The sequence below is a fragment of the Triturus cristatus genome, chromosome 3_1, assembly GCF_964204655.1.
Source record: "Triturus cristatus chromosome 3_1, aTriCri1.1, whole genome shotgun sequence".
In the NCBI taxonomy this organism is placed as follows: domain Eukaryota; kingdom Metazoa; phylum Chordata; class Amphibia; order Caudata; family Salamandridae; genus Triturus; species Triturus cristatus.
In genome coordinates, this window is record NC_140583.1 from 1047519080 (window position 1) to 1047545746 (window position 26667).

Below are 26667 nucleotides of genomic sequence, written 5' to 3' on the forward strand. Positions count from 1 at the left end.
ATCCCTGGGATGAAAAAATTCAGTGCTGCCAATGCGGCAGATAGAAATTCTCTGTGTGCCTCCCCCATCCACCCAAGGGCTATGTCCTCCAGGTATGAGGTCAGCGCAATTGGTTGCCACCTCCGTGTGGTGGACAGGCAGGAATAGTGCAATGAAATGTCCGAGTAGGGTTTTCTGGGATAAACAAAATCCAGTGCTGCCATGATAAAATAGTTAACGATCATGGCACGGCTAGAAACTTTACCTTCTAAAATAGGGGCAAAGATACTCAAAGACAGTGTTACCGTTTTTGCACTATTTCGACTCTTTATAGTCAGATCTGCTAGGAGTAACAACTTGTAGGGGGTTAGTCAATACAGAAAAGGCCTTGGGTGTGTTCTTATGGTCATTGGATCTCACCAGCAGGGGAGACGGGCTGCACAAGTGATGAAAATGGGCTATACCAGTGGTACAAGTTGACCGCACATTGATGGAAATGGACTCTGTCAGTGGTAGGAGAGGGTAGCACTCTCCTAAAAATGTTTGGCCCTAGCACGTCATTGTTTTTCCAAATTTAACACGGGTACACAGTATTATTAAAGCTGCACAAGACTATGTCTTCCTGATATCAATGTGTTATGATGTGTCCCTGCACTATTAGGAAAGATAGTGATGCCTAGAATGATTTTAAGCCATCAAGTACTATGCTGACAAAGCCAAAACATGTGTAGAGACTGAGGAGGAGAGCTGTGTAATGCTCCTAGAGGAACTATCTTAGTTTTACTCTTGTTCTTCTTACCTAATATTTGAAGATGCCCTGCTTCCAAACAAATGTCTTGCATGAATCTTCACAATATATCAGGACACTATGACACACAGTGGATTTAGATTCCACATCATCACTCTGGTCGCTTTCTTGAGTTCAGAAGAGAACATTTTTCCACTAAAACCCAAACACGTGTAACTGCTTAACCCCAGAATTCTTTTTTTAATGTTATATAAGGTACTAAATGACATTTTTGTTTGAAACTACCCTTAAAGTCATTGGCAAAACATGAGCTACTCTAAGTACAGATCGAATAAAAATATAAAAATGTGTTCAGCAGCATTAGAAAGTAAAAAGTAGGGCTTTTTGTATTTTAAATTCGTTGATGATCGGCAATAACATTTTAAGCAGGTGGTTGGATATATGTATTTCCAATGTTTGGATAGAAATTGATGCACTCAATCGAATGTTTGTGAATTGTCTGGCCTGTTTACCCAAATAAATGCAAACCACTCTGGATAAAACAGCTATATTTACGGTTTGATTACCTGGCTGAAATTAAACACAAATCTTATATTGCCTTATCTTCTGTAATGAACTCAAGAATTTGAAGTTGATATACATATTTCTGGAAAAGATTTGACAAGGAGATGTTGCAGCCTGTAATGCAATCGACTCTAATTAGACAGCCGCTTCCACTTTCATAGTAGCCAATGAAAGAAACCTGAAGACACCAAGTATTTGCCTTGATATAGTTATGGTCTTTACCTTCGCTGGTCATGGTTCAAAGTTGTACATTTGACACTTGTATAGGAGCCAATAACAACGGATGCTAGTTACTGAAAACTGAAAGGAAACCCCTAAATTCAGGGCCATTCCCACAACATTACTGGTGTACAGCATATAACACTTCTTCCCTTTTCCACTTTTCAAGTCTTGCTGTTCTACAGATTTCAAATCTAAAGTCTTTTTTCAATAACAGTTGTGTGAAAATGACTCCTCATAAAACTTACTTCGCTGCCAGGCCAGTGGCATCAATTTGAACATAGATTTTAGTCTTGAGCGGTAGTGCAGTACCGTTCTGGTCCAAAGTCATGGAGAAGTTGGCATCCTTGTAATAAAACATGATAGTTACTTTCTTAGTGTTCTACATTAGTTCATATTATTTTACACATTTAGACGTTACATCTGGGCCTTAGGATGACTGACAAATGTCTTACAATTTCATGGAAGTGCGTGATGAAAAAAAGTTGACATTCCTCAATGTTTATTGGAAGAATTGTGACCCAATCACATGCACAAAAACTAAAGATATGAGTTTAAGAAGTTAGCAATGAAAAGACCAGATAAGTCAAAAGGCACAGAATTCTAACCAATTACTACTTGGTTGGCATTATGATTGCTAATAAAATTTCAATTGTAAAAAGATTTGGTTTGCTTAGGTATCAAGCATGATTTACTTAAAACACTGCACCTCACACTATTATAACACAGTGGCATTTAGTAGACAGTAAAACAATCATGAAATCATATTAACACAATTTAGCATAGGTGTATTAAAGTAAACTATTGCATATTAAATGATCTTTCTGATGACTCATTTGTATTCTCTGCTTTGCATACTCAATAACTGAAATAGCTACACACTATCTGATAGTATCTTATCAACCTATGTGTTAGCAAAACTGATATCCAAAAAAGCTTCTCCTCCTAGACAATTGTCTCTTGTAGTATGTAGTGCTCTGTGGGTTTTTTGTGAGTTAAAAAATTGCAGAGTTGTTGGGAGGATCTTCCAAAATATGTTGCCAATTGCAATTCACCAAAACTGAATTGATATTAGGGGTGGGCAGAATTTGCGAAATCCACTTTCGCAAATTATCGCGAAAATGTTAAAAATTATCGCAAACACGTGGAAATATCGCGAAGATGCGAAAGTTATTTTCCCGCATGTTCGCGAGATTTTCTGCATGGTTGCGGCTCGCCAACTTACCCATGTGGTTGCTCGCGGGCGCGGCCATCTTGTTTTCAGTTGTCTCGCGGTGCATGATCGCGAGAAGAAAGACGTGATCGCGCGACGCATGACGTCACTGCGGGCGCGAATTGTCGTGAGACAGCGCAAATGGCTAAAAACAATACAACATCTGATGGAGAACGCGACCGGATCAAGAAAACTTGTCGGCGAACGCAGGGATTCAGGTAAGGCGATCGCGCACACGCGAGAATGTATTATTTTACAGCGCGAGCAAGAAACAAATTATTGCCAAGCTGCGGAATGCGGAAATTTTGACATTTTCGCGCTTTCCGCGGAACGCGAAAATGTCAAATTATCGCAATTTCCGCGAACGGAACAAAATTTTTGCCCAGGCCTAATTGATATTACATCATTGCTAGACATTTGACTGATTAAATGCTTAGGTCTTCTCTCTTGGTGTGCTTTAAACACATATAATGCATATGAAGAAATCACATTATCTGAATTGTTTTCACACTGCATTGTTTCGATTCTGGATTGGTGTCGGGGAATTTTACTTAGGTGAAACGTTTGCAATACCCCAGTACTCAATTTTTGGGCAGAGTTGGGCAGATTTAAAATACTAGAGTGACATGCTAGTATGATGTAGTATACTTAGTCAATGTTTGTCTATTTACATGTCAGAATTGCTCCATTGGCTATAAACTCATCTTCCCAAGTTAATCTTACCCAAGTTAATCTTATCATTGGAGTATGACCAAACATTTAATTGATGGTTTAATACTTACCAAGAATAATTTCATACTTAGTGTGCTGATGAAACTGCCATTGTTGGTGTTCACTGCCACACTCACTGCATACCTTCAAAGTAAATGTCAGTGTAAGTAAAGAGCCCTCTTTATTTTAAAGTAATCCATTGTATTCCTTCTATCTATATATGTATCTATCTATTGAAATAGATATAGAGGTAGACATAGATGTAGATATAGATATAGATGTAGATATGTAGGACTACCACTAAAAGGAAAACTCAAGTAGCCACATACATTTAGTCATTATCTCAACGCAACATGCCCTTATGTGCTCAGTTGCACAAAACAGGTGCCTAACATAAGAGGTAATAGAGTTCATTGTGATACAATTATACCCTATTATATTTATTCTTGGTAATTGCAATAAACATTTTGCACCTGTATTGAGATCACATACTACATAACTTTAGAGGGTAAAGCTAAAAGCTAGTCTTGCACCAAATACTTTGCACTTTAGTAGTATCAGAAAACTTGAATAATTAGTGATAAATGCAAAATTAAACTTTCTAATGAAGAGTCGTGGACTTATATCTAAAATGTTCTCAGATTAATAACAACGTAAAGCAAGCACAGTATGCTCTTCCAGCACACTCTACCTCCATTCATGACAATTTACTTTCAGATTCATATACAAGAACTATATCTTTCAGGAGTCACAATATTAAGTCAATTTTGCTGTGTGTCACTGTTGTGACCCTACTTCGATTCCATACATTATAAGCTCTACATGTAACCACTTTTCCAGCACATAATATAGTTTCAGTCCCATGTGTCTACATTGCCCTATCTTTCTGAGATGCACCAAAAATACAAATATTTAGCCAATTCCAACTAAAATTCCAAAACTTAGTCATGTTCCTGGAAATTATTAGTCACATCTGTTAGATTTACCAGGCTCCGAAATGAAACTGTGAACTTTTAGAAGACAAAGACAACCATCAGGGACCTCTCAGCGCTCCCATTGAGATAGGAAGGATGTGAAGAGTAAGCCAAATGTGTCAGACAATCACTCATGAACAGGTAAAATTATTACACATAAGTATTGGTATTGTGCAACAGACTAATATTGATCATAAACTATTCTAACGTAAATAATATGATTATGAATGTTCACTAATAGTTCAGTGAACAAAATGAATACAAGGGTAAATGATAAACACACACCAATCATATTTCATCATATATCTCTAGACAATTATTATAGTCAATATGTATTTTATCACTAGTTGTATAAAGCATAGTTTGTATTAGAATATCTATGCCAAGTCATGTATTATCCTGCATACCGTCATGCCGTGAAGCCTGAAACTTGAGATTCAGCTTTTTGCAACCCTCAGCAACCAATGCAACTCTTTTGCCTAGCTCTAAATACCTGTATCTTTTATACCTTTTCTTTACATGGTAGTGTATAGAATAGAGAGGGTCTTATTGTGTTATACTCTAGTTTCAGATATACTAATCAAAGAACAATATTTGTGTTCAGATTTCAGGAAATACAAATAAGCTTCCACAATTGCATCTTGTCAGTCCCTCTGATATAGAACTGTATATTCTATGTACAGTATATAAAAGCAATTTATAGTTGCTGCGCCTCTGTGAATACTTGTTAACATGCTACATAAAACAGCAAAATAAAATATGTGGTGTAAGAGACATACAGAATTTTAAATCTGAGAGTATTCACAAGACCGTAGTTTATTATCAGGCACTAAAATACATTGTTTGTATAAATGATGACCATATTAACACGTAGCAAGGCCTGTATTTCATGCAACACCACTTTTATATGTATTATAAATCAAAAGGCTATGCCCTACACTTCAATCTGAGATAGCAGGTTCCTAATATGGATAATGTTTTCGATTAACAGAGGCATTGCATTGTTGTATTACTCTACTTCAGCTTAATGAATCATTCTGGGTACACACACCACAAACAGTTGTCACATGAGGATACATTTAACTGCAAACATTCCCATCTGGTGAGTATTCGTCCTACATTCAACATCTAAAAAGTACTTACGTTGAAAGTCGGGTTTGGTTAATCAAATATTGCAGAGGGTAGTGACAAGAGAAGTTGTAATATAAGCTTGTGCTGTAACTTATGGATCCTGTGCCTGCTATTGAAGGGGTACTCACAAAACCAGACAAAACCACGGTTTGTACGATGGAAAAGTCATTAAATATGCCACTCCCCACCTCATCCTGAATCTGAAAAATAAGGAATGAATAGGTAATTATCTGCCAAATGAATTGAAATAGAAAATAACAGTCACTGTGTTTTGCATGCACTAGGGTGGTTGCTTTAGAATTCTAACCATTTACCGTCTAAATTAGCAAAATAATATTATTCATCACCAATGCTGATTGTCAAAATAATAGTACATTCTTAGGGAGAACCGCAAGTAGGGCATGCCTAATTTAGAGATACCTGAAATGTTCCGATTGCGCTAACTCGTATTCCTGCTGCAGCCAAGGAAAAGGGACCACCTCACCTGACTTCCACAAGTCACCCACCTTGGATATACCAATAAGCTCCCAACGATCAAACCCTCTTGAGCGAATCAGCTTGCCCAATCGCTCACTATACCAGAGTGGTGTGACCTGTGTAAGTTTCCCATCCCATCCCAAACTTTTAGTAGCCGCCTTCCACACCTGTACCGCATGTCCAGTTGGGCCAGTCAGAGCAGGTTTCAACAACCGTACATAAAGGGCCCCTTCAAAGTTGCCTCCTGGGAGAAGCCATCTGTCGATCTGGAAGGCTGGGTCGCCCTGTGGCCTATACATACATTAGTTAATCGCCGCTAGGTGTGATGCCCAATAGTACTTCCCTATGTCTGGAAGTCCGATGCCCCCATTGAACCATCCCAGCGTGAGCTTGTGTGTCGCGATACGAGGTGGCTTACGCTCCCACAGCAGGTCCCGCATGATACAATCGATTTCTTTAAAGTATGAGGGTGCAACGGGATATGGAGTATTATGCAGAGCATACACTAACCTGGGGAGGGACATCATTTTGAACAGGGCAGCACACCCCAACAAAGATAGCGGAAGCGATTTCCAATGTAGGACGTCAGCTTTAAGACGCATGAGAGGCAGCAGGAGATTACGATCATAAAATCTGGACGGATCTTTAGAGACCCAGATCCTCAGGTATTTGAAGCCGTCAGTAGCTTCTGCCAATTGATATCCCAGAGGAAGCGAAGGTCTCTTTATATAGAGGGCATTTAACACAGATTTGGTCCAGTTTATAGAGTATTCAGCAAATACATGGAATATGTCCAGGACCACATTAAGGGATTCAGCCGGGGACGCCAGATAGAGCAAAATGTTGTCCGCATACAGCGATATACGCTCTTCCCAGCTGGACGTCTATTTGAGGCCCCTTATGGCGGGGTCGTTGCAGACCCACATTGCCAGAGGTTCGAGGGCCAGGGCAAAAAGAAGCAGGGACAAGGGGCATCCCTGCTGCTGCCCCTACAAAGAGTGAAAACGGGAGATTCCCTGTTATTAACCACTAATTGGGCGAGCGGCTGTTGGTAGAGAAGTCGAACCCAGCTCGTGAATTCAGGCCCAAAGCCCAATTTGAGAATGACAGCAAACATATAAGGCCACTCGATGGTATCAAATGCTGAAGCAGCGTCAAGGGAGACCACGACAGCGTCCTCTCTAATTGTGTCGGCACGGCACAGTACTCCGTGGAGCCTACGCAAGTTGAGGGTGGTGTTCCTAGCGGGCATAAATCCCGACTGGTCTGGGTGGACTAGATGGGTAATGACCCAAGCAGATGGGAGGCGAGGACCTTTGCAAGGATTTTCGCTTCGCAGTTGAGCAGTGAGATGGGATAATAGTACATTCTTGATAAATTAGTTCTCTGGAACATTGAATATGTGTTCAAAGTCTGACTCCTTTGATTTTGTTTCAAAGAAATTGTGTGTATTCCTATATACTATAAATAATGTACTTTTCTTAATTTACTCATATCACAACACCTTTGACAAAGCTCCAAAATCTATTCACCAATACATTTATTTGCTTTTGGTTCTAGTGCAGTTTAGAAATACAACCATTAGCTATCATAGTATTGTATTTAAGTGCCATTCAAAAAGAAGATCAGCGACAATTATAATTATCCAACAAATTTATAAAAAGCATACATAGATATTGAGTTATTTTACAGAACTCACAATGGTGGTCAATGTGTAGAATTTGCAAGCTCTGCTTGGATCAAAAGCCGAAAACGAAAGAACTCATCAATTCTAAACAGCAAAAACATAGCTCATCAAAAAATAGCAACTTCTGTTCTAGATGTGAAGGAAACTGGAAGGAATGCGCAAATAATCCAGACATAAACTGAAAATGGTGATTAAGAAGAGCATGCCTTTTAAACACACGAGTCTGGGTCATAAAAACGTTTTGACTGCTACTATTAGACCTGTCATACATTTCCCACTAACTTTTTGCCTTTAACCTTCCTGTTTTGCTGACTTCGTTTTTGCTGACCTTAGGACTCTGCACACTTTACCACTGCTAATCAGTGCTAAAGTACTTATGCTCTCTCCTTAAATCACGGTAGAACTGGCTTATACCCAATTGGCATATTTTGTTTGCTTGTAAGTACCTAGTACAGGGGCACTACCTGTGCCCATGGTCTGTAAATTAAATGCTGCTAGTTGGCTTGCAGCACTGATTGCACCACCCACTTAAGTAGCGCTTTAGATATGTACCAAGTCTGCCATTGCAGCCTGCATGTGCAGTTTTAAACTGCCATTTTGACCTGACAAAAAAAACTCTGGCCAGGCCCAAACCTTCCTTTTCAATGCATGTAAGTAACCCCTAGGGTAGGTTCTGGACAGCTCAGAGGGCAGGGTGCAGTGTATTTAAACATTAGACATGTACATATGTTTTAACCATTTCGATGCTTGTGACGGAGCGGTTCCGTCATGCGCGTCGGTCGCGCTATGCGCATGACGGAACCGCTCCGTCACGGCCCTGCCCGCGCAAGAACCCTTCAGCACAGCGCGGTAATCCGCGCCGCGCTGAAGGGGTTAAATGTCCCTGTAGTAAAAAACTCCTAAATATATTTTTCGCTACTGCAAGGCCCACCTCACCTATAGCATAACATTGAAGGTACCTTATTACAATTAATAGGTTGTAACTTCCAAATGGAAACAGGTCAGCATCTCATGTTTGGTGTCTTTGGAATTGTAATGAAAAATCCTCTTTTATGGTAAAGTCGGATTTTAAATTACAATTTTGAAAATGCCACTTTTAGAAAGTTGGAATTTTCCTGCCTTAGTCACTTAGTGCCTGCATTATGTCTCTAGGTAACATGACTTGGTGTAGCTGACAGTTGGGCTTTGTGTATTCCTCCTAGACAGCCACACCCAACAGAGAGCTTACAATTGCCTGGATGGGCGTTCACTGGCAGGATGGGAGGCTGGAGCTGGGCACAGCCCAAATTATACTTGAAAAGGCAGTGTCCTGCAAACCCCATGTGGTTAGTCTTGAGCCAGGGCAGGGGAGGCAGCAACCCTATGCACTTCAAGAGGAAACCTCTATATGCTTCTCCCACTTCAAAGGAGGCACCTGGTATAAATTTTGGACCTCAGACACCAACACTTCAGTACACTTCTGGACCTGTGGAGACTACCAGGAAGAAGGATTGCTGTGCTGTTGAAAGGACTGCCACTCTCCTGGACTGCTACCCTGCTGGACTATTGCCCTGCTAGACTACTGCCTTGCTGACTGCTGCCTTGCTGCCCTCCTGTCTGAGTCAGAGAAATTGAACCTGCACCTGACCCTAGAACTCACACAGTGGCTCCAAGGACTGGTTTGCTGACCCCCTGTTCATAGCCACAGGGACATAACAGGCTCCCAACCACCTGAACATTCACCCAGATTCAGCTGAAGTAACCACCGGACCCCCAAGTGGTGCCCTTCAGGTCTTGGCCACTAGTGTGGCCTCAGTGAAGCTGAATCAAAGTTTTTGGGCTCCTCCTGACAGCGAACAGGCTCCTTCGTGCCATAACGTTGTCGCTCTCACAGCCTGCCAATGCAAAGTTCCGTCAGCCCGACTTCACACTACAGCATTGACTTCTTGTGGGTATGCCACCCGATGCTCTGGGAGACAGTCCACATTGAAAACAGGACCTTTGGTGTACAGCGATGTCTTCTGCGATGCCCGCCCTGCTATTTGAGCTACAATGGTGACTGTTTGTGATGCTTCTCTGTTCCTAGATGCCACCTCCACCGCCAATGGGACTCTTTACGCTGGACTAAGAAGGTTTGATTTGATTTGGCATTTGTATAGCGCACGATTGGTAACTTTTCTGCTGGACCAACATGGTCCTTGTATCTGGCACATGCTCCATCACGGTCGGCTGAACTTGTGACTTTCTCCCGGTCTCACACGACCAGATGGCCACAAGTGGCACTTTCTCATGTTATTTTGACTTACATCTTAAAATTGCATATCTTCAGTTCCACTAGTTGGATGTTTGTTGTTTTGATATTGATTTGCTTATTACATTTTGTTCTATTTTCCTAAATTAGTGTGGGATTTTTCTTGTGTGTTCACTTCATTACTGATAGAAGGGCAGCATAAATACTTTACACATTTCCTCTAAGTTAAGCCTGACTACTCTGTGCCAAGCTAACAGAGGACTGTGCTCAGGCCAATTTGGGGTCTGTATGTGCCTCAATATGACAAGGATTCTCGTTGCTGTTTGAGTAGGGTTTTACCCCGCTCAACCAGTAACCCAATTTCTTACATTGGTGATCAGCGGTGAGGATTGGGACTTGTGTTTATGCAGTGCCATACAGTTATTTTGTGTTGCCCTGAAAATCCCAGATAAATAATCTGAAACCAATTAGACTTTTGAATTATCCTTGATTGGCCCTTTCTTCTCCCATATTCACTCTTATTCTGGCATTTGACTCTGCTGTGGGGGAATGACATTGACAAGGGGTTTGAAGCTTATGACGTAACAAAACAGATGCTTAGGATCCTTGAGGAGGATTGGGGAGGCTAGCCTCTGGAAGCATATCCCTAGTGAGGGGAAAGATGCCTTATATGCCCTAGAAAAGGGGGGACAAGATGAGGTATCCCTCCCCCATTAAGCAAACCCTTGTCAGGAAATATATCCTCACCGCGGACAAGTACAAGCAGAAGTTTAGGGACAGCAAGAAGCTGCCCCAGCAGTCTTTGGTGGATTCCGTGGATTATTTTTTCAAAGCACTGGATGGTTGAGGGAAGGGCAGAGAGGTGAATGATTACAAGAGGCTCTATGATCTGTTTGCAAGAGAGCAAATGTTCAGTAATCGTTTTCCAGAGCTGTGCCAACACTTGATTTATATTGAGCTCCCTCACCCCAGGGAGCTTGCTAAGGAGGCAGACCACTGGCTCAACACCAGGGTCCACAAGAAAGTATCTGGGGGAATCATCACAAGAGTGGGCTGCTTCCTCATCGGAAGAAGTAGAGGGAAACAAATAAAAACAAGAAGTTCTCTAAAGTTTCCCCAAACATGTTTTAAGGCCCAGGACTCCCAATCCCCACCAGAGCAGAACAATAAGGCACCACTTAAGTGCTATGAGTGCCAGCAGGTTGGGCACTACAAGGGGGATGCCAAGTGTCCCAAGTGGGCACAGCCCCACACTGGTGGGCAGACACCGTGGCTGGCTTGCGTAGCGCTTTGGGAGGAGATTGCTCCAGATATGATGGTGTGTAGTATAGAGGTTACCCTAGAGTCCCTGGGTGACAGAGAGATGGTGTGAAGGGCTAACATGCCTAGTAATACAAAGAAATACAGGCAGTGGGTCACCATCAATGGCAGAGGATGAAGGCTTTGAGAGACACTGGAGCCAGACTGATAGCTGTCAGATGTCATCTGGTGATCTCATAGCAGGTAGTCCTTAATGAATTCCATCAGCTTATTATAGAGGAAAACCATGAGAGTCACTATCAAGTGCGCTGGTTCCCCTTGATTGTGGAGGGGGTCTCAGATTCCTTGAGGGTAGCTGTGAGTCCATCCAAGCTTGTGGATTGTGAACTTGGCAATGACCTAGAACACACCATCTGGAAAGAGCGAGTAGTCAGGAGTACCTGGGCCCTGAAAGAATGGCTCAGGTGCCTGTCAAAAAGAGGAAGGGCAAGGGGCACATGAAGCTCGCTGTTGAAACTCGCATAGTCAGCGAGGAGGCTGAGCCTGAGGGCAACGCCCTAGAACCTACAGGGTAAGACATTGCCATCCTGGGGAATCTACCTGAACAAACCACCTGTCAGAAATATGGGGGTCCCACCAAGGAGGAGTGCTGCAAAATGCAGGGGAGTGCCCTACTCTGGATGGCATATAGTGGCAGGCTGAGGCCCAGGAAGCTGGTGACTCCTCTGGTGGTCACCTGATCTGTTAGGAGGACGTTCTCCAGTATAGCAAGTCTACGTTTCCTGAGTCTGGTTAACCCATGTGTTGGTGGTCCACCAGTGCTACAGGGCCGTCCTACTGGAGCTGGCTCATGATGTTCCCCTGGCATGGCATCTAGGGCAGGACAAGACTTTTGAAAGGTTTGTCACCCACTTTTATTAGTTCTGGATGAGGATGGTCTCAGATGTGTTCTGCAGGTCATACCCTACATTCCAGGCCAGTGGCAAATCAGGAGGTAAGTTCTACGCTCCCCTGCAGCTATTTCCTGTCATTGGCACTCCCTCAAACAGGTGGGCATCAACATTGGTGGGCTTCTGGACCTCAAGACAGTCCTAGGTGACAGGTTCATCCTGGTCTTGGTGGACCACGCTACCCGGTACCTGGAGGCTATACGTCTGACACCAATGACTGCACACATGGTTGCCAGGGCACTGATCACGATCTTTACCTGTGTGGGATTAGCCAAGGAATCAAATTCATGTCTGCATACTTGGAGTCCATGTGGAAGGAATGTGGGGTAACTTATACGTTTTCCGCACTCTACCAACCCTAAACAAACAGCCTTGTTGGAAGGTTCAACCGTATCGTAAAATACATGATATTATGCCTATCCAAACACTTGAGGCAGAAGTGGGACGTCCTCTTGCCATACCTGTTGTTTGAGTACAGGTAGGTACTACGGAAGTGTTTAGATTCAGCCCCCTTTGAGCTTCTGTACAGGCAGCCGGTGTGAGCGCCTCTCAGTATGGTATGGTATGGTTGTGAGCAAGCTCCCAAGAAAGCCCCTCAGGATGTGGTCAGCTGCATGCTGGTAATCGGCACTTGGATGAAGCACTTCTAGAAGAAGGCTAAAGAGAATCTATAAGCCAGCCAGGATGTCATAAAATGGTGGTATGACCAGAAGGCCCCTCTGGTCGAGTTTCACCTTGTCAAAAAGGGTGGGCAATGGAGCTTGTGGAGCCAAGGGCCCTACTAGACTGATAGTCTGGGCCCGAAGAGGAGAAAGAACTCAAGAGTGCGGTCACCCACCTGGTAGATCTCAAGAAACCCAGGAACCCTTTAAGGATGTTGCAATACAATCAACTCAAACCTCACTTTGTGAAGTCTGAGGTTGCCATGCTCTTGGTCACGGATGATGGAGTGGAGGGGGAGAGTGAACCTCTCTGGGACCTTCTTTTGCTATGGAGCAGGATGGGTCAGTGGAGGATGTCAGCCTCTACCCTACTGTGACCGTAGAGCATCAGAGGGACTTCCGCCAATTGCTGGGGAAGTTTGCCTCTGTTTTATCCCTTAACCCAGGACTCACAACAAGGTGCGCCCATGATATTGATATTGGAGACAGTATGCCTGTGAAGAGTAACATCTACAGGCTATCTGATAAGGTTTCGCTGGCCTTAGGGCTCTGTGCACTTTACCACTGATAACCAGTGCTGAAGTGCTTGCACTCTCTCCTTAAAACATGGTAAAATTGACTTCTAACCAATTGACATATTTAGTTCACTTGTAAGTTTCTAGCAAAATGGCAAAATGGCAAAATGGCACTACAAGTGGGTTTGCAGAACTGATTGTGCCATCCATTTAATTGCCCTTTAAACATATCTAGGGTCTACCATTGCAGCCTATGTACGCAGTTTTAGAATAAAATAAGCTAAAATAAGCCTTTTGCCCAAACCTTCCTTTTTAGTACATGCAATGAACCCTAAGGAAGGCCCTGGTCATCCAAGAGGGCAGGGTGTAGTGTTTTTAAAACGTTGGACATGTACTTTTTAGTTGTACATGTCCTGGTAGTGAAAAACTCCTCAAATCATTTTTTCACTGCTGCAAGGCCAACCTCTTCCATAGGATGACGTTGGAGTTATCTTATTATATGTAATAAGCTGTAACTATCAAATAGGAAAAAATAACCAGTTCATTTTTGCTGTCTTTGGAATTGTAATGAAAAATCCTCTCTTATTTTAAAGTCTGAAATTAAATTACAATTTTGAAACTGGCACTTTTACAAAGTTTGCATTGTCTCGCCTTAGCAATTTCATGCTTGCAGCCTGTCTCTGGGTCACATGAATGGGTGGAACTGACAGTTGGGCTTTGTGCATTCTCCTAGACAGCCACACACGATGGGGAGCTTAGGTGTGTTTGGATGAGCCATCTCTGGCAGGATGGCAGGGCCAAGCTGATCACTGCCCTACTTACAGTTGAAGAGGCTGTGACCTGCCTCCACCCAAAGAGCTTTACACCCCAGAAGTAGTCTGGAGCCAGGGCAAGTGGTGCAGAAAACCTGTGCACTTCAAAAGGAAACCTCTAGAAGCTTCTCTCCCTGCAAAGGAGGCGCCTAGTATTAATATTTAACCTCAGACACCCACTTTTCAGTACACTTCTGGAGCTGTGGAGTCTCTGTAAAAAAGGACTGCTGTGCAGCTGAAAGTATTTCCACTTTGCTGGACTGCTGCCATGTGTGACTACTGTCTTGCTGGATTGCTGCCACGCTTCCCTCCTTCCAGGGTCAGAGGGATTGGACCTGCACCTGAACCCAGGACTACCAGAGTGATTCCAAGGGCTAGTCTGCTGGCCTCCTGTTCAGAGTTACAGGGACATAACAGGCTTCCAACCACCTGAACCAGCATGCAGATCCAGCTGGAGTAAACCTCTGACCCCTAAATGGTGCCCCTCAGGTCCCGGACCCTTGGTGTGGCTTCAGTGGAGCTGAATTGAAGTTTTTGGGCTCTTCACGACTGCTAACTGACTCATTGGCTTCAAAACCTTGTCACTCACACAGCCTGCCAACACCAAGTTCCGTCAATCTGACTCTATCTCTACAGCATTGACCGCTGACAGGGAGTGCCACCATGTAGCACTGGCCCAACCATACGTGCCAAAAACAGGATGCTCGTACTACATCGATGACGCAAGCCAAGCCCGCTCTGGTGACTCTTCTCTGCTCCTCACGGTCCCCTCCACTACGAACAGGTCTCTTTTCTCTATGCTGAGAAGTAACCTGATCCCTGTACCTGACCCGTGCTCCATCGCGGTCAGCCTGAACGGGTGACTTTCTCCTGGTTTCGCACGAACAGATATTCACAAGTAGTGCTTTGGCTTTTTTGGCACTATTTTCACTTAAATACTTAAAATTGCGTACCTCCAATTTTACAGATTGGATCTTTGTTGTTTTGGTCTGGATTTACTTATTACTGTTTGCTCTATTTTTCTAAATTGGTTTTGGAGTTTTCTAGTGTATTTTCACTTTATTACTGTTTGAAGTGCTGCATAAATACTTTACACATTGCCTCTATGTTAAGCCTCACTGCTCTGTGCCAAGCTACCAGAGGGTTAATTTGGGTCTACTTATGCCTCACCCTGACAAGAATGTTGGTTTTGCTAGAGTAGGGATTTACCCCCCTCAACTAGCAACTAGGCATGTGCGGTAACCTCCGCTCTGCCGGCTGATTCTTGGAGTTTTGCAACTCTGCGCCCTTCTTGGAGAGCGGCAAAAAACTCCACTCTGCCGGATGGTGGGGTTTACCAGTGCCCACTCCAGCTCCCTCGTTCCTCTCATGACTTAATTAATAACCTTGCTCCCATCCACTCTTCCAACTACCTCCTTCCCTCCACCTCTTCTCTCTCAGCCTCAAACAGTATTCAGACTAGCTATTTGTTCTGAAGGGCAGCTCCCTTAGTGCTGTGGCACTGTAGGTATTAATACTGGCAAGTATCCAGACCGACTTTCCTTAACAAAGAGAGTGGTAAAATGATTGTATTACCTGTTTGTTAAAGTATTTAAGAGAGCGTATGTTTTAGGAGCTCGGAGCTCATGTGAACCCACCAGCTTGCGGAAATCTGCGGAATTACGATTAGTTTTCCGGTAACTCTGTGGAATTCCTCTGAGTTAAACTCTGCAAACTCTGCTCAGGCCTGCCAGTAACCCAATTTCTTGCAGGCCTTATTTTGTGTTCTAGGTGGTAAGCTAAGACAATGATTGGTGCAAATATTTTTCACCTCTGTATTACGAAAACAGGTCTCTAGAGGTGGTTATGAGACACAAGAATGTTTGTACTTATTTGTGGTGTGACTATTTGTTTTTGTGGAGATGTATTCTGTTATTTTTGTACTGCTCTGTCTTTGTTTTGCTTTATTGCTATTTGATGTTTTTATGCTTAATTGTGATTGTTGTTTTGCGTTCTGTTTTAACTGTTTTGAGGTGTTGTATCCTGTTATGTTTTGTGTTGGTCTGTGTACATTCTTGTATTATGTTCTGTAGTTTTAATTTGGCATGTCTACAAATGCTGCACCATTTTAGGTTAAAAGCAGCTAATGCCTTTAAAGTTCACGCAACATGGAACCGTTTAGCACTGTTTGAGTTGGTAACATACCATTGCTTGAGCGCTTCAACAATGTAAGACTCTAGATAGCCTGAAACAATGGCAAAGACCTTGAGCCTTGCCACATAAAGTGAACACTGGAAATGCTAAGGTAAGGCTACCACAATTTTAGGCAAACTGGTCTCTTAAGTAAATTCTCATCAGACACCATCAGCGGTCAAGGTTATAGAACTATGTGTGCACAAGCTAGACTTTTTATCTAAACGTCACCTCTACTACGCTCACTCTCAGTCGCCCACCGCTGTAAGTCCACTAACTCTAAACATATAAACAATGAAAGGAGAGAAACAATTTTAAATAACAATTATGAATCAATTATTCTATGTCACTCAATTACTCCACTTCACAGGCATTTCGTTGTTGAAGAGTCTTTTACTCATTAAAGTTCATTACACAAAATTCGTATTCTTCACATTTTTGTTGATCTACTCATATTTCCTAAATGATCAAAAGCAAATTTTTTAACAGTCTCAGCCTACGCGTTTCAACCTAACATATGACTTCATCAGGGCTGAAAGAATAAAAATAAATATACCAATCAGTCTAATAAACACTCTAAATGATATATTACATTATTATACACTGATTTAAGTCCCAACATTAATCCAGTCTGCCTATCTCCATTCTACATTCATATCAAAATTGTGCTGGATGGAAGACATATATTCATTAATGTCATAGTCGACATATTATAAACTTCATTCTGTATTTACATGTTATGAGTCAACAACCAATATCTTATTGACAATATTTGTACTCATTTATCAATGTTCTTACATGCTTGCGCCAAATGATAAGACATTATTGTTCAAGGATTTAGAACCTCCTGGATGATATGCACCCTACATGCCTTTCTTTGGTAGTTGAAAAAACCTAACCCCATTTAGGAATAACGTTACTACTCTACCTTGAATTTAAAAGGTTTGTACTCATTCGTACCGTAAGATATTTAGAAGGTGTAGCATAAGGCATCCTTGTATTGGACTTCTTTTCCTCAGCGTCCTCAACAACCTAGTAGAATGAACAGAATCTGGTTTCAAACGTTATGATTTTAATAATAAAACTACATGCTATTAATTGTGAATCAAAAGGTCCACGTACCAGTATTTAATCCCTGAGCACCTGAATTGTAAACTTAAGTTGCTTGAAATGGCCAAAATCCCTTTTACCTATCTGCAAAGAGATAAGGTACCTTCAATCCATACCGTATTCAAATCAACTCTTTATATCTGTGCTATTGTGAAAGTTTATTTAAAAAATAAAGCACCCCTACATACCGTTATTTATTATTCACAAGTCTTTCCTCCATACTCAGTTGCTATCTTTTCGTGCAGCGTGTTGTTCTAATGTGTTCAGTCTCCAATTCACAAGTTAATTGACCCGATTCGCTGTAAAATATAAACAAAAAGCAACCCTCTATTCTAATTAACTATTTCAAATTTTGATTGAAATATATAAGAACCTTAATCTTTATCTATCTAAAGCTGCTGTCTGCTTACCTTGCACCCCATTCAATAGAAACGTCTCCGATTCACCACATGTCTCGAATTCCACCATGAAACTCGTGTCTTACGCATCAGTATTTAATCTGATTCCCACCAATGAAATTCAGAGCATGATTCACACGCCGACCAATCAGCTTTGTTTCCTCTCAATACCGAAGATTCAGATGACTTGCGCGTTCCCTTTCTGGTCCGCCGTAATAATAGACCAATCATTGCGTCTCCTGCGTGCTACATCTAAAAAACTCTACCGGATCCCAATTGACCAATCACATTCTATTTCGGCATGTTCCTTCTCAGGTCCGCCTATTTTCTCAGTTTCCGCTTCCGCTAACAGACTCATGTTACATAACCAATCAGCAATGACTTATATATTGCGTGCAGCATTGTTCGCTGCTGAAGTTCCGATCTTTTTCTTATGCGTACACTATTTACGCAATATAGGTATTTTAGTATCAGTAAAATGTGACATATTTATATATTCAATATCCCACTTCCTACGCTATATTCCCCTCTTTCTTGTGATCTATTTTAGTGCTATATTATACTCCCTTCACGATCGAAATTAGTATTACTGAAACGAAAACACATATTTTTCTGATGCTATTTCAGCAATTTCATTACAATACAGTGTTACTGATATGAATTACGTGCATGAGTTCTACTATCTCGAGTCCCAAGCCTATTTCAGCCTCTCTCGTCATTCATTTACATGTTATATACAATTAGCCTCTCAATTGGAGTTACCTATTAGTTGATAAAACTACAAAAATCACATGAACGCTTACGAGTTTCATGACAACTAATATTCTACTCATCAACCAATTTACAGTCCACAATGGGTGGTTTTTTCATTTTACCAAGCCCATTATTTATTAATCATCTTATATAACTAAGTCACTCTATTCTTACACATTCCTTACTGAATGTTCCAAAGAAGGTTGTTTAAGGATTCTCTATGGTTATAGAATCCCGATATCTTTACAAACTCACAATCTTGTGATGTCCCTGTTCCTACCACTTTTTAGCCATGGCTGATTCTTACTAAAAGTACGGTCTAACTGACTACATCACTCTACTTCAAATGCCAACTTCATACAAATAATGTAATTCATTATCACTATTAAGCCCCAAGCTTACTGCTCTACATTTAATTATCCACCTGGCTTCTTGTTGGCGTACAAATAATTCACAGTTGCCACCCCTAGGTTTTAGCACGATTTTCTGAATACCATGGAACTTAATTCCTGCTATTTGTTCATGATTATCCTTAATATCTTGATAAATGGGAGATTTTTCATCTTTGTTTACAATAGCTCTTTTATGTTCTTGAATTCTTAATTTCAAAATTCTTTTTGTACTCCCTATGTATATCTTATTACATTCACACAGGATGATGTATACCACCCCTACACTGTTACAATTAATGAATTCATTAATCGTATACTTCTTCTGGGTATTGTAAATGAATTCTTTAGTTCTGTTCATGCCTAAGTCACACACATTACAGGCACCACATGTAAAGAATCCTTTAGGAGGTGATAGTAGCCAATTGTGATCATGTAATTTCACAGGTTCAAGGTAATTTCTTGTTATTAAATTCCCTATAGTCTGACTTTTTCTAAATGTCACTGTTGGTTTATCAGAAATAACATCTAGCAGTCCTGGTACACCCTTCAATAAACACCAATTTTTCTGTAAAATTCTGTATATTTGATTTTGGTGTATACTATAGGTTGTAATAAAAGCCATTCGATCTTTAGTGCGGTTTTTTGCTTTTGTAGCAAAGTAGATTCTCATTTTATGGACTTAACTCTTTCTTTCGCCTTTTCAAGAATATCCTGAGAATACCCCCTGCCTTTCAGACTCACTTGTAGCTGTTCCAAAGATTCTTTGAAGTCGGTATCTAGACTGCAATTTTGTCTGATCCTGATCATCTCTCCAAACGGGATACTCTTAATCACCGCTGGAGGATGAGCACTATCAGCTCTCAAAATCGAATTTGTAGCTGTTTTTTTCCCGAACAACCTACTTTGGACATTATCACCCACCACAAATAATTCCACATCTAGAAATTCTATTCTGTCCTTTTGATGACACATTGTGAATTTAATATTACAATCATTGTTATTTAAATATTCAAAATACCTTCTTAAATCACTATTTGTGCCTCTCCATATCATCAGGACGTCATCAATAAATCGTCCTCAAAATAGGATAGAATCTGTCCATTTCCCTGTTTGTCTGCCCCAGGCATGCTCCCTCTAATATCAACCCATGAACAGGTTGGCATAAGAAGGAGCAAACCTTGAACCCATCGCTGTTCCCCTCGTTTGGTGGTACCATTCTCCCTCAAATAGGAAAACATTATTTTTCAGTATCAAAGAACTCATTTCTGCAATCATCATAGAATGTTCTAAAAGTCTTGCACTTCTATTTCCCCAAAAACGAGTAAGGGCTAGTTCTCCTTTGTCGTTGTCTATGCAGGTATACAGACCTACTACGTGTTTAGTACATCCATGGTGTTCCTGATGTATGAGGGCAAATTTATGACCAATGGTTTCAGGAATAGATCCACAAATTCTGAGATATGTTCAGTTAAACTACCTATACTGGACACTATAGGTCTCCCTGGTAGATTCTGGAGTGATTTATGAATTTTGGGTAGAATATATATGAACGAATAGGTTGGATCTGTAACATTTAAATATTTATACTCTTGTGCATCTAACAATCCTAGTTCTTTCCAAGAATATAATATTTCAGAAATATGTCTGCCAGCTTCTTTAGTTGGATTATGGCTGAATTTCTTATAACAATTGATATCACTTTGTTGTCTTTTAATCTCATTAATATAATCCTCTCCTATTCATTACAACTATGTTTCCACCCTTATCGGCTGAACGTATTACAATATTCACATCATTCCTTAGATTAGTGATCGCAGACATTTCCTCCATTGACAAATTTTTATTACTACTCTGAAATGTTCCACTCCTTGTCCCACGTTCCTCCAATCTATTCAAATCTTCCAATGATATTTTCACAAATAAGTCAATGGCAGCATATTGTGGACCCTGGGGTGTAAATTTAGAGGTCAGCTTCAAACTACTCGTGCAATCATAGTCTACCTCTATACCTAATAATGATGCCACATCTCTGACCCCCAAAATCTCACCTTCAATTATGGAAACAAGAGTTTGTACATCTCTCAAGTGTGATATCGACATTTCAGAAGTTATGTTATGTTATTTACTTTTATTATGCGCACAGATACTCAAAGAGTGTCCCGGCGCGGCTCAAGGAAGACAGAACAAAGACCCAGCTCTACGAAAAGAGGTAAGTTTTTAGCAGTTTTTTAAAAACCCCAGTGTCTTCAACAATTCGGAGTGAGAGGGGGAGCGCATTCCAAGCGCGGGCGGCAGACACGGCCAGGGAAGCACCACCTAGTCGATGGCGCTGGAAGAAGACCTCAAGTGTCTCCCCGGCACGTAAAACAAGAAGCGTTTCTGTAAGTAGCCCGGCCCCAGCCTATGTAGGGCGCGGTGCGCTATGGTGAGAGATTTAAAAGCTATCCGGGCCCTGACTGGTAGCCAATGAAGGGAGCGACGGTAGCCATGAACATTCTGCCTGGGACCCAGCCCGCCCAGCATACGAACAGCCGCGTTCTGGGTCACTTGAAGCTTATTGAGAGCATAAGCTGGGAGCCCAGCATAGAGGGCATTGGCATAGTCCAGACGGGATAGAATGAGTGCCCGGACCACTGATTCCCTTGGCCGCTTGAGGCAGCAGCGGAAGGAATCTTCTCAGAATTCTGAGAAGACCAAAACAGCGACCTGTCAGATGCTTAACCTGACTGGAGAAGGAAAGATTACTGTCAAAATAGATGCCCAGGTTCTTTGCGGTCTGACTGTTGGAAACAGGCGGTGGGAACTCGATAGGCCAGATAGACTCTCTGAAACCTAAGGGGAAGTCGCCGAACATCAGAACCTCGGATTTATCCTCATTGCATTTTAAATGTGCCGACGCCAACCATTCAAAGACCGAGGAAAGACACCTCTGCACAGGGGCCACCGAGGACCCCTGTTTGTCCCAAGTGAACAGAAGTTGCGTGTCGTCGGCGTAGGCAATGACCTTAGCCTCCAACTCCTCCGCTAGAAAAACCAGAGGAGTAAGGTAGATATTGAACAAGAGGGGGCTAAGGGACGAACCCTGGGGAACACCCGTGCCAGCTTGAAGAGGTGAAGAGGCCACCGGGGGTATCCAGACTTGCTGGTATCGGCCGTCCAAGAAGGATTTGATCCAGCCCCAAACCGCGCCCGACACACCAATCTTCGAAAGTCTGTCAAGCAGCAATGAATGGGGGACAGTATCAAAGGCCGCCGATAGGTCAAGCAGCACAAGGGCAGCCTTCCCGCCGGCGTCTAAACACTCCCGAATGGCTTCTGAAATTTCCAAAAGAGCACCTTCCATACTGAAGGAGGGGCGGAATCCCGATTGGGCAGGGTGAAGAAGACCCGCACTCTCGACAAACTCCGTGAGCTGTCTGTTCACTATTTTCTCACAAACCTTAGACAGACTAGGTAGGAGAGAAATAGGTCTGTAGTTTCCCGGTACTGAAGGATCGAGAGTAGATTTCTTCAGAAGGGGGAGAATTTTGGCCTGCTTCCAGCAACTAGGGACCCTGCCATCCTGCAATGATAGATTAATGATGGAATTGACTTCCTCATTCACCGTCTCTGCCACCGAAGCCAGAAGTCTTGCTGAGCATGGATCGTCGGGAGAACCAGACTTCAGCCCTTGAAGAATTCTCAAAGTGCATGACAAATCTACCGGAGAGAACTTAGACAGGGAATGAATGGTAGGCAAAGCAACAGGAGTGGAACCTAAAGAGACAGGAGGAACCACGGGCCCAATAGAGACAACCGGGGCAGAGAAGCTGCCTTGTATCTTTAGAATCTTGTCCCGGAAGAATGTAGAGAGCGTCTCACACCAAGCAGTGGTTGCCGGTAAAATGCAGCTCTGCGCCACAGGGGACATGAAACTTTGGACAATAGAAAAAATTTCCTTAGCGTTGTTCTGGGCTTGATCGATCTGAGTGGCAAAGAACGCCCTTTTAGCAGAAGAGATCGCTTTATAGTAGGTTTTCTGACCCTGCCTGAGCTGCACCTTCGCTGACGGGCAGTAGTTGCTGAGACGCCAAGAGCGCTTCAATTTCTTGCAGCCCTGCTTGAGGAGGCGCAGATCCTCTGAAAACCATGGTTTGGAGGGGGAAGCCCTTGACTGTCTAGCTGAAGTAGGTAAGGCAACTGCCACCCAAGAGCCCAAAAGCCAGTTGGAAAAAGCAGCAAGACACTGATCAAGATCTTGTGGCAGAAGCGGCCTGTTGGCCGCCAGCGCCCTGGCAAAAAGTAAAGGGTCAACCTTTTTGAACGCTGGTTTGTGACCGACCATTGGACTGACACTGGGCGGGGTCACCACCCATGAAAAGCCAATTAGATAATGATCAGACCAGGGGACCGGGAGCGGGGCTTTAATTGAGATAGGGAAATTGGAAAGGATAGGATCCAGAATATGGCCACCAAGATGAGTAGCCTGATTGACCCATTGAGAGAGCTGCGCTGATTGGCAAATATCGAGAAAATCACGTGTGTCCTTTGAGTTATTTTGATCAAGATGAATATTGATATCGCCTAGAATCACATAATGGGAGAACTGTAGAGCTCTCATAGAGACCGCCTCCACACAGGCCTGAAGGAATGCATGGGCCACTGCCGGCGGACGATAAATCAAGGACCCACCAAGAGAAAAGTGGGCCGAGCAGCGGATATTAAAATCCAAAACTTCACAGCCGTCCCACGTGCTGAGAGAGCACTTATCCAGCGCCCACATCTCTTTGAAAATAACAGCCAGCCCCCCACCTCTCCCTGTGGTACGATCCAATCTGCTGATTTTGTACCCCGGAGGGATAGCCAAGGTGACGATTGGGTCGGAGGAATTGTCAAGCCAGGTCTCCGTGACAAATAAAAAATCCAGAGATTTATCGTCCAGGAGCTCAAACACCTCTGAGTTACACTTTTAGTACAAGAAATTACTGATTTCTCCACAGTTGAAAAAACTTTTTAGTTTCAATTTTCTGGCAAATATATACAAATCACTTTCTGTATCAGTAAAATTACAATAACTGTTTGGGCAAAATGACAAGCCTCTCTGTAACACTGACATCTCATATTGATTCAAAACACTATCTGAAAGATGAATCACTTTTAAATCACATTCCTGTTCACCAGATTGAGTTTCTATATTTTACTGATACAGAAATTGATTTGTATAAATTTGCCAGAAAATTGAAATTAAAAAGTTTTTTTTCAACTGTGGAGAAGTCAGTAATTTCTTGTACTAAAAGTGTAACTTCTGAGATCTCGATATCACACTTGAGAGATGTACAAACTCTTGTTTCCATAACTGAAGGTGAGAAATTAGGGGTCAGAGATGTGGCATCATTATTAGAAATAGAGGTAGACTATGATTTTACGAGTGGTTTGAAGCTGACCTCTAAATTTACACCCCAGGGTCCACAATATGCTGCCATTGACTTATTTGTGAAGAAATCATTGGAAGATTTGAATAGATTGGAGGAACGTGGGACAAGGAGTGGAAAATTTCAGAGTAGTAATGAAAATTTGTCAATGGAGGAAATGTCTACAATCACTAATCTAAGGAATGATGTGAATATTGTAATACGTTCAGCCGATAAGGGTGGAAACATAGTTGTAATGAATAGAGAGGATTATATTAATGAGATTAAAAGACAACTGAGTGATATCAATTAAACCATAATCCAACTAAAGAAACTGGCAGACATATTTCTGAAAGATTATATTCTTGGAAAGAACTAGGATTGTTAGATGCACAAGAGTATAATTATTTAAATGTTACAGATCCAACCTATCCGTTCATATATATTCTACCCAAAATTCATAAATCACTCCAGAATCCACCAGGGAGACCTATAGTGTCAAGTATAGGTAGTTTAACTGAACATATCTCAGAATTTGTGGATCTATTCCTGAAACCATTGGTCATAAATTTGCCCTCATACATCAGGGACACCATGGATGTACTAAACAAAATTCAGGATATAGTATGAGATGAAGATATGAGTTTTGTGACTTAAGACGTAGGAGGTCTGTATACCTGCATAGACAACGACAAAGGAGAACTAGCCCTTAATCATTTTTGGGGAAATAGAAGTACAAGTCTTTTAGATCATTCTATGATGATTGCAGAAATGAGTTCTTTGATACTGAAAAATAATTTTTTCCTATTTGAGGGAGAATGGTACCACCAAACGAGGGGAACAGCGATGGGTTCAAGGTTTGCTCCTTCTTATGCCAACCTGCTCATGGGTTGGTATGAGAGGGAGCATGCCTGGGGCAGACAAGCAGGGAAATGGACAGATTCTATCCTATTTTGGGGACGATTTATTGATGACGTCCTGATGATATGGAGAGGCACAAATAGTGATTTAAGAAGTTATTTTGAATATTTAAATAACAATGATTGTAATATTAAATTCACAATGTGTCATCAAAAGGACAGAATAGAATTTCTAGATGTGGAATTATTTGTGGTGGGTGATAAAGTCCAAAGTAGGTTGCTCTGGAAAAAAACAGCTACAAATTCGATTTTGAGAGATGATAGTGCTCATCCTCCAGCGGTGATTAAGGGTATCCCGTTTGGAGAGATGATCAGGATCAGACGAAATTACAGTCTAGATATAGACTTCAAAGAATCTTTGGAACAGTTACAAGTGAGAATGAACGGCAGGGGGTATTCTCAGGATATTCTTGAAAAGGCGAAAGAAAGAGTTAAGTCCATAAAAAGAGAATCTACTTTGATACAAAAGCAAAGAAACTGCACTAAAGATCGAATGGCTTTTATTACAACCTATAGTATACACCAAAATCAACTACACAGAATTTTACAGAAAAATTGGAGTTTATTGAAGGGTGTACCAGGACTGCTAGATGTTATTCTGATAAACCAACAGTGACATTTAGAAAAGTATAGGGAATTTAGTAACAAGAAATTACCTTGAACCTGTGAAACTACACGATCACAATTGGCTACCATCACCTCCTAAAGGATTCTTTACATGTGGTGCCGGTAATGTGTGTGACTTAGGCATGAACAGAACTAAAGAATTTATTTACAATACCAGCAAGAAGTATAACATTAATGAATTCATTATTTGTAACAGTGTAGGGGTGGTATACATCATCCTGTGTGAATGTAATAAGATATACATAGGGAGTACAAAAATAATTTTGAAATTAAGAATTGAAGAACATAAAGGAGCCATTGTAAACAAAGATGTAAAATCTCCCATTTATCAACATATTAAGGATAATCATGAACAAAAAGCAGGAATTAAGTTCCATGGTATTCAGAAAATCGTGCCAAACCTAGGGATGGCAACTGGGAATTATTTTTACACCGACAAGAAGCCAGGTGGATAAATAGATGTAGAACACTAAGCTTGGGGGTTAATAGTGATAATGAATTACATTATTTTTTATGATGTTGGCATTTGAAGTAGAGTGATGTAGTCAGTTAGACCGTCCTTTCAGTAAGAATCAACCATGGCTAAAAAGTGGTAGGAATAGGGACATCACAAGATTGTTAGTTTGTAAAGATATCGGGATTCTATAACCATAGAGAATCCTTAAACAACCTTCTTTGGAACATTCAGTAAGGAATGTGTAAGAATAGTATGACTTAGTTATATAAGATGATTAATAAATAATGGGCTTGGTAAAATGAAAAAAACACCCATT

The 26667-nt window shown here is 41.7% G+C and overlaps 1 protein-coding gene across 1 annotated transcript in view; it reads right to left on the minus strand.

Annotated features, from left to right (window-relative positions):
• The window catches only part of LOC146861488 (zona pellucida-like domain-containing protein 1), a 240240-nt gene that overhangs the window by 143435 nt on the left and 70138 nt on the right, over nt 1-26667 (minus strand). Inside the window, exons 4-6 of the mRNA XM_085645813.1 lie at nt 5552-5739; nt 3506-3578; nt 1759-1856 (exon numbers count right to left, since the gene is read on the minus strand). Of these exons, the coding sequence (XP_085501939.1) occupies nt 1759-1856; nt 3506-3578; nt 5552-5739 (359 nt within the window). The remainder of the gene's footprint in view (nt 1-1758; nt 1857-3505; nt 3579-5551; nt 5740-26667) is intronic.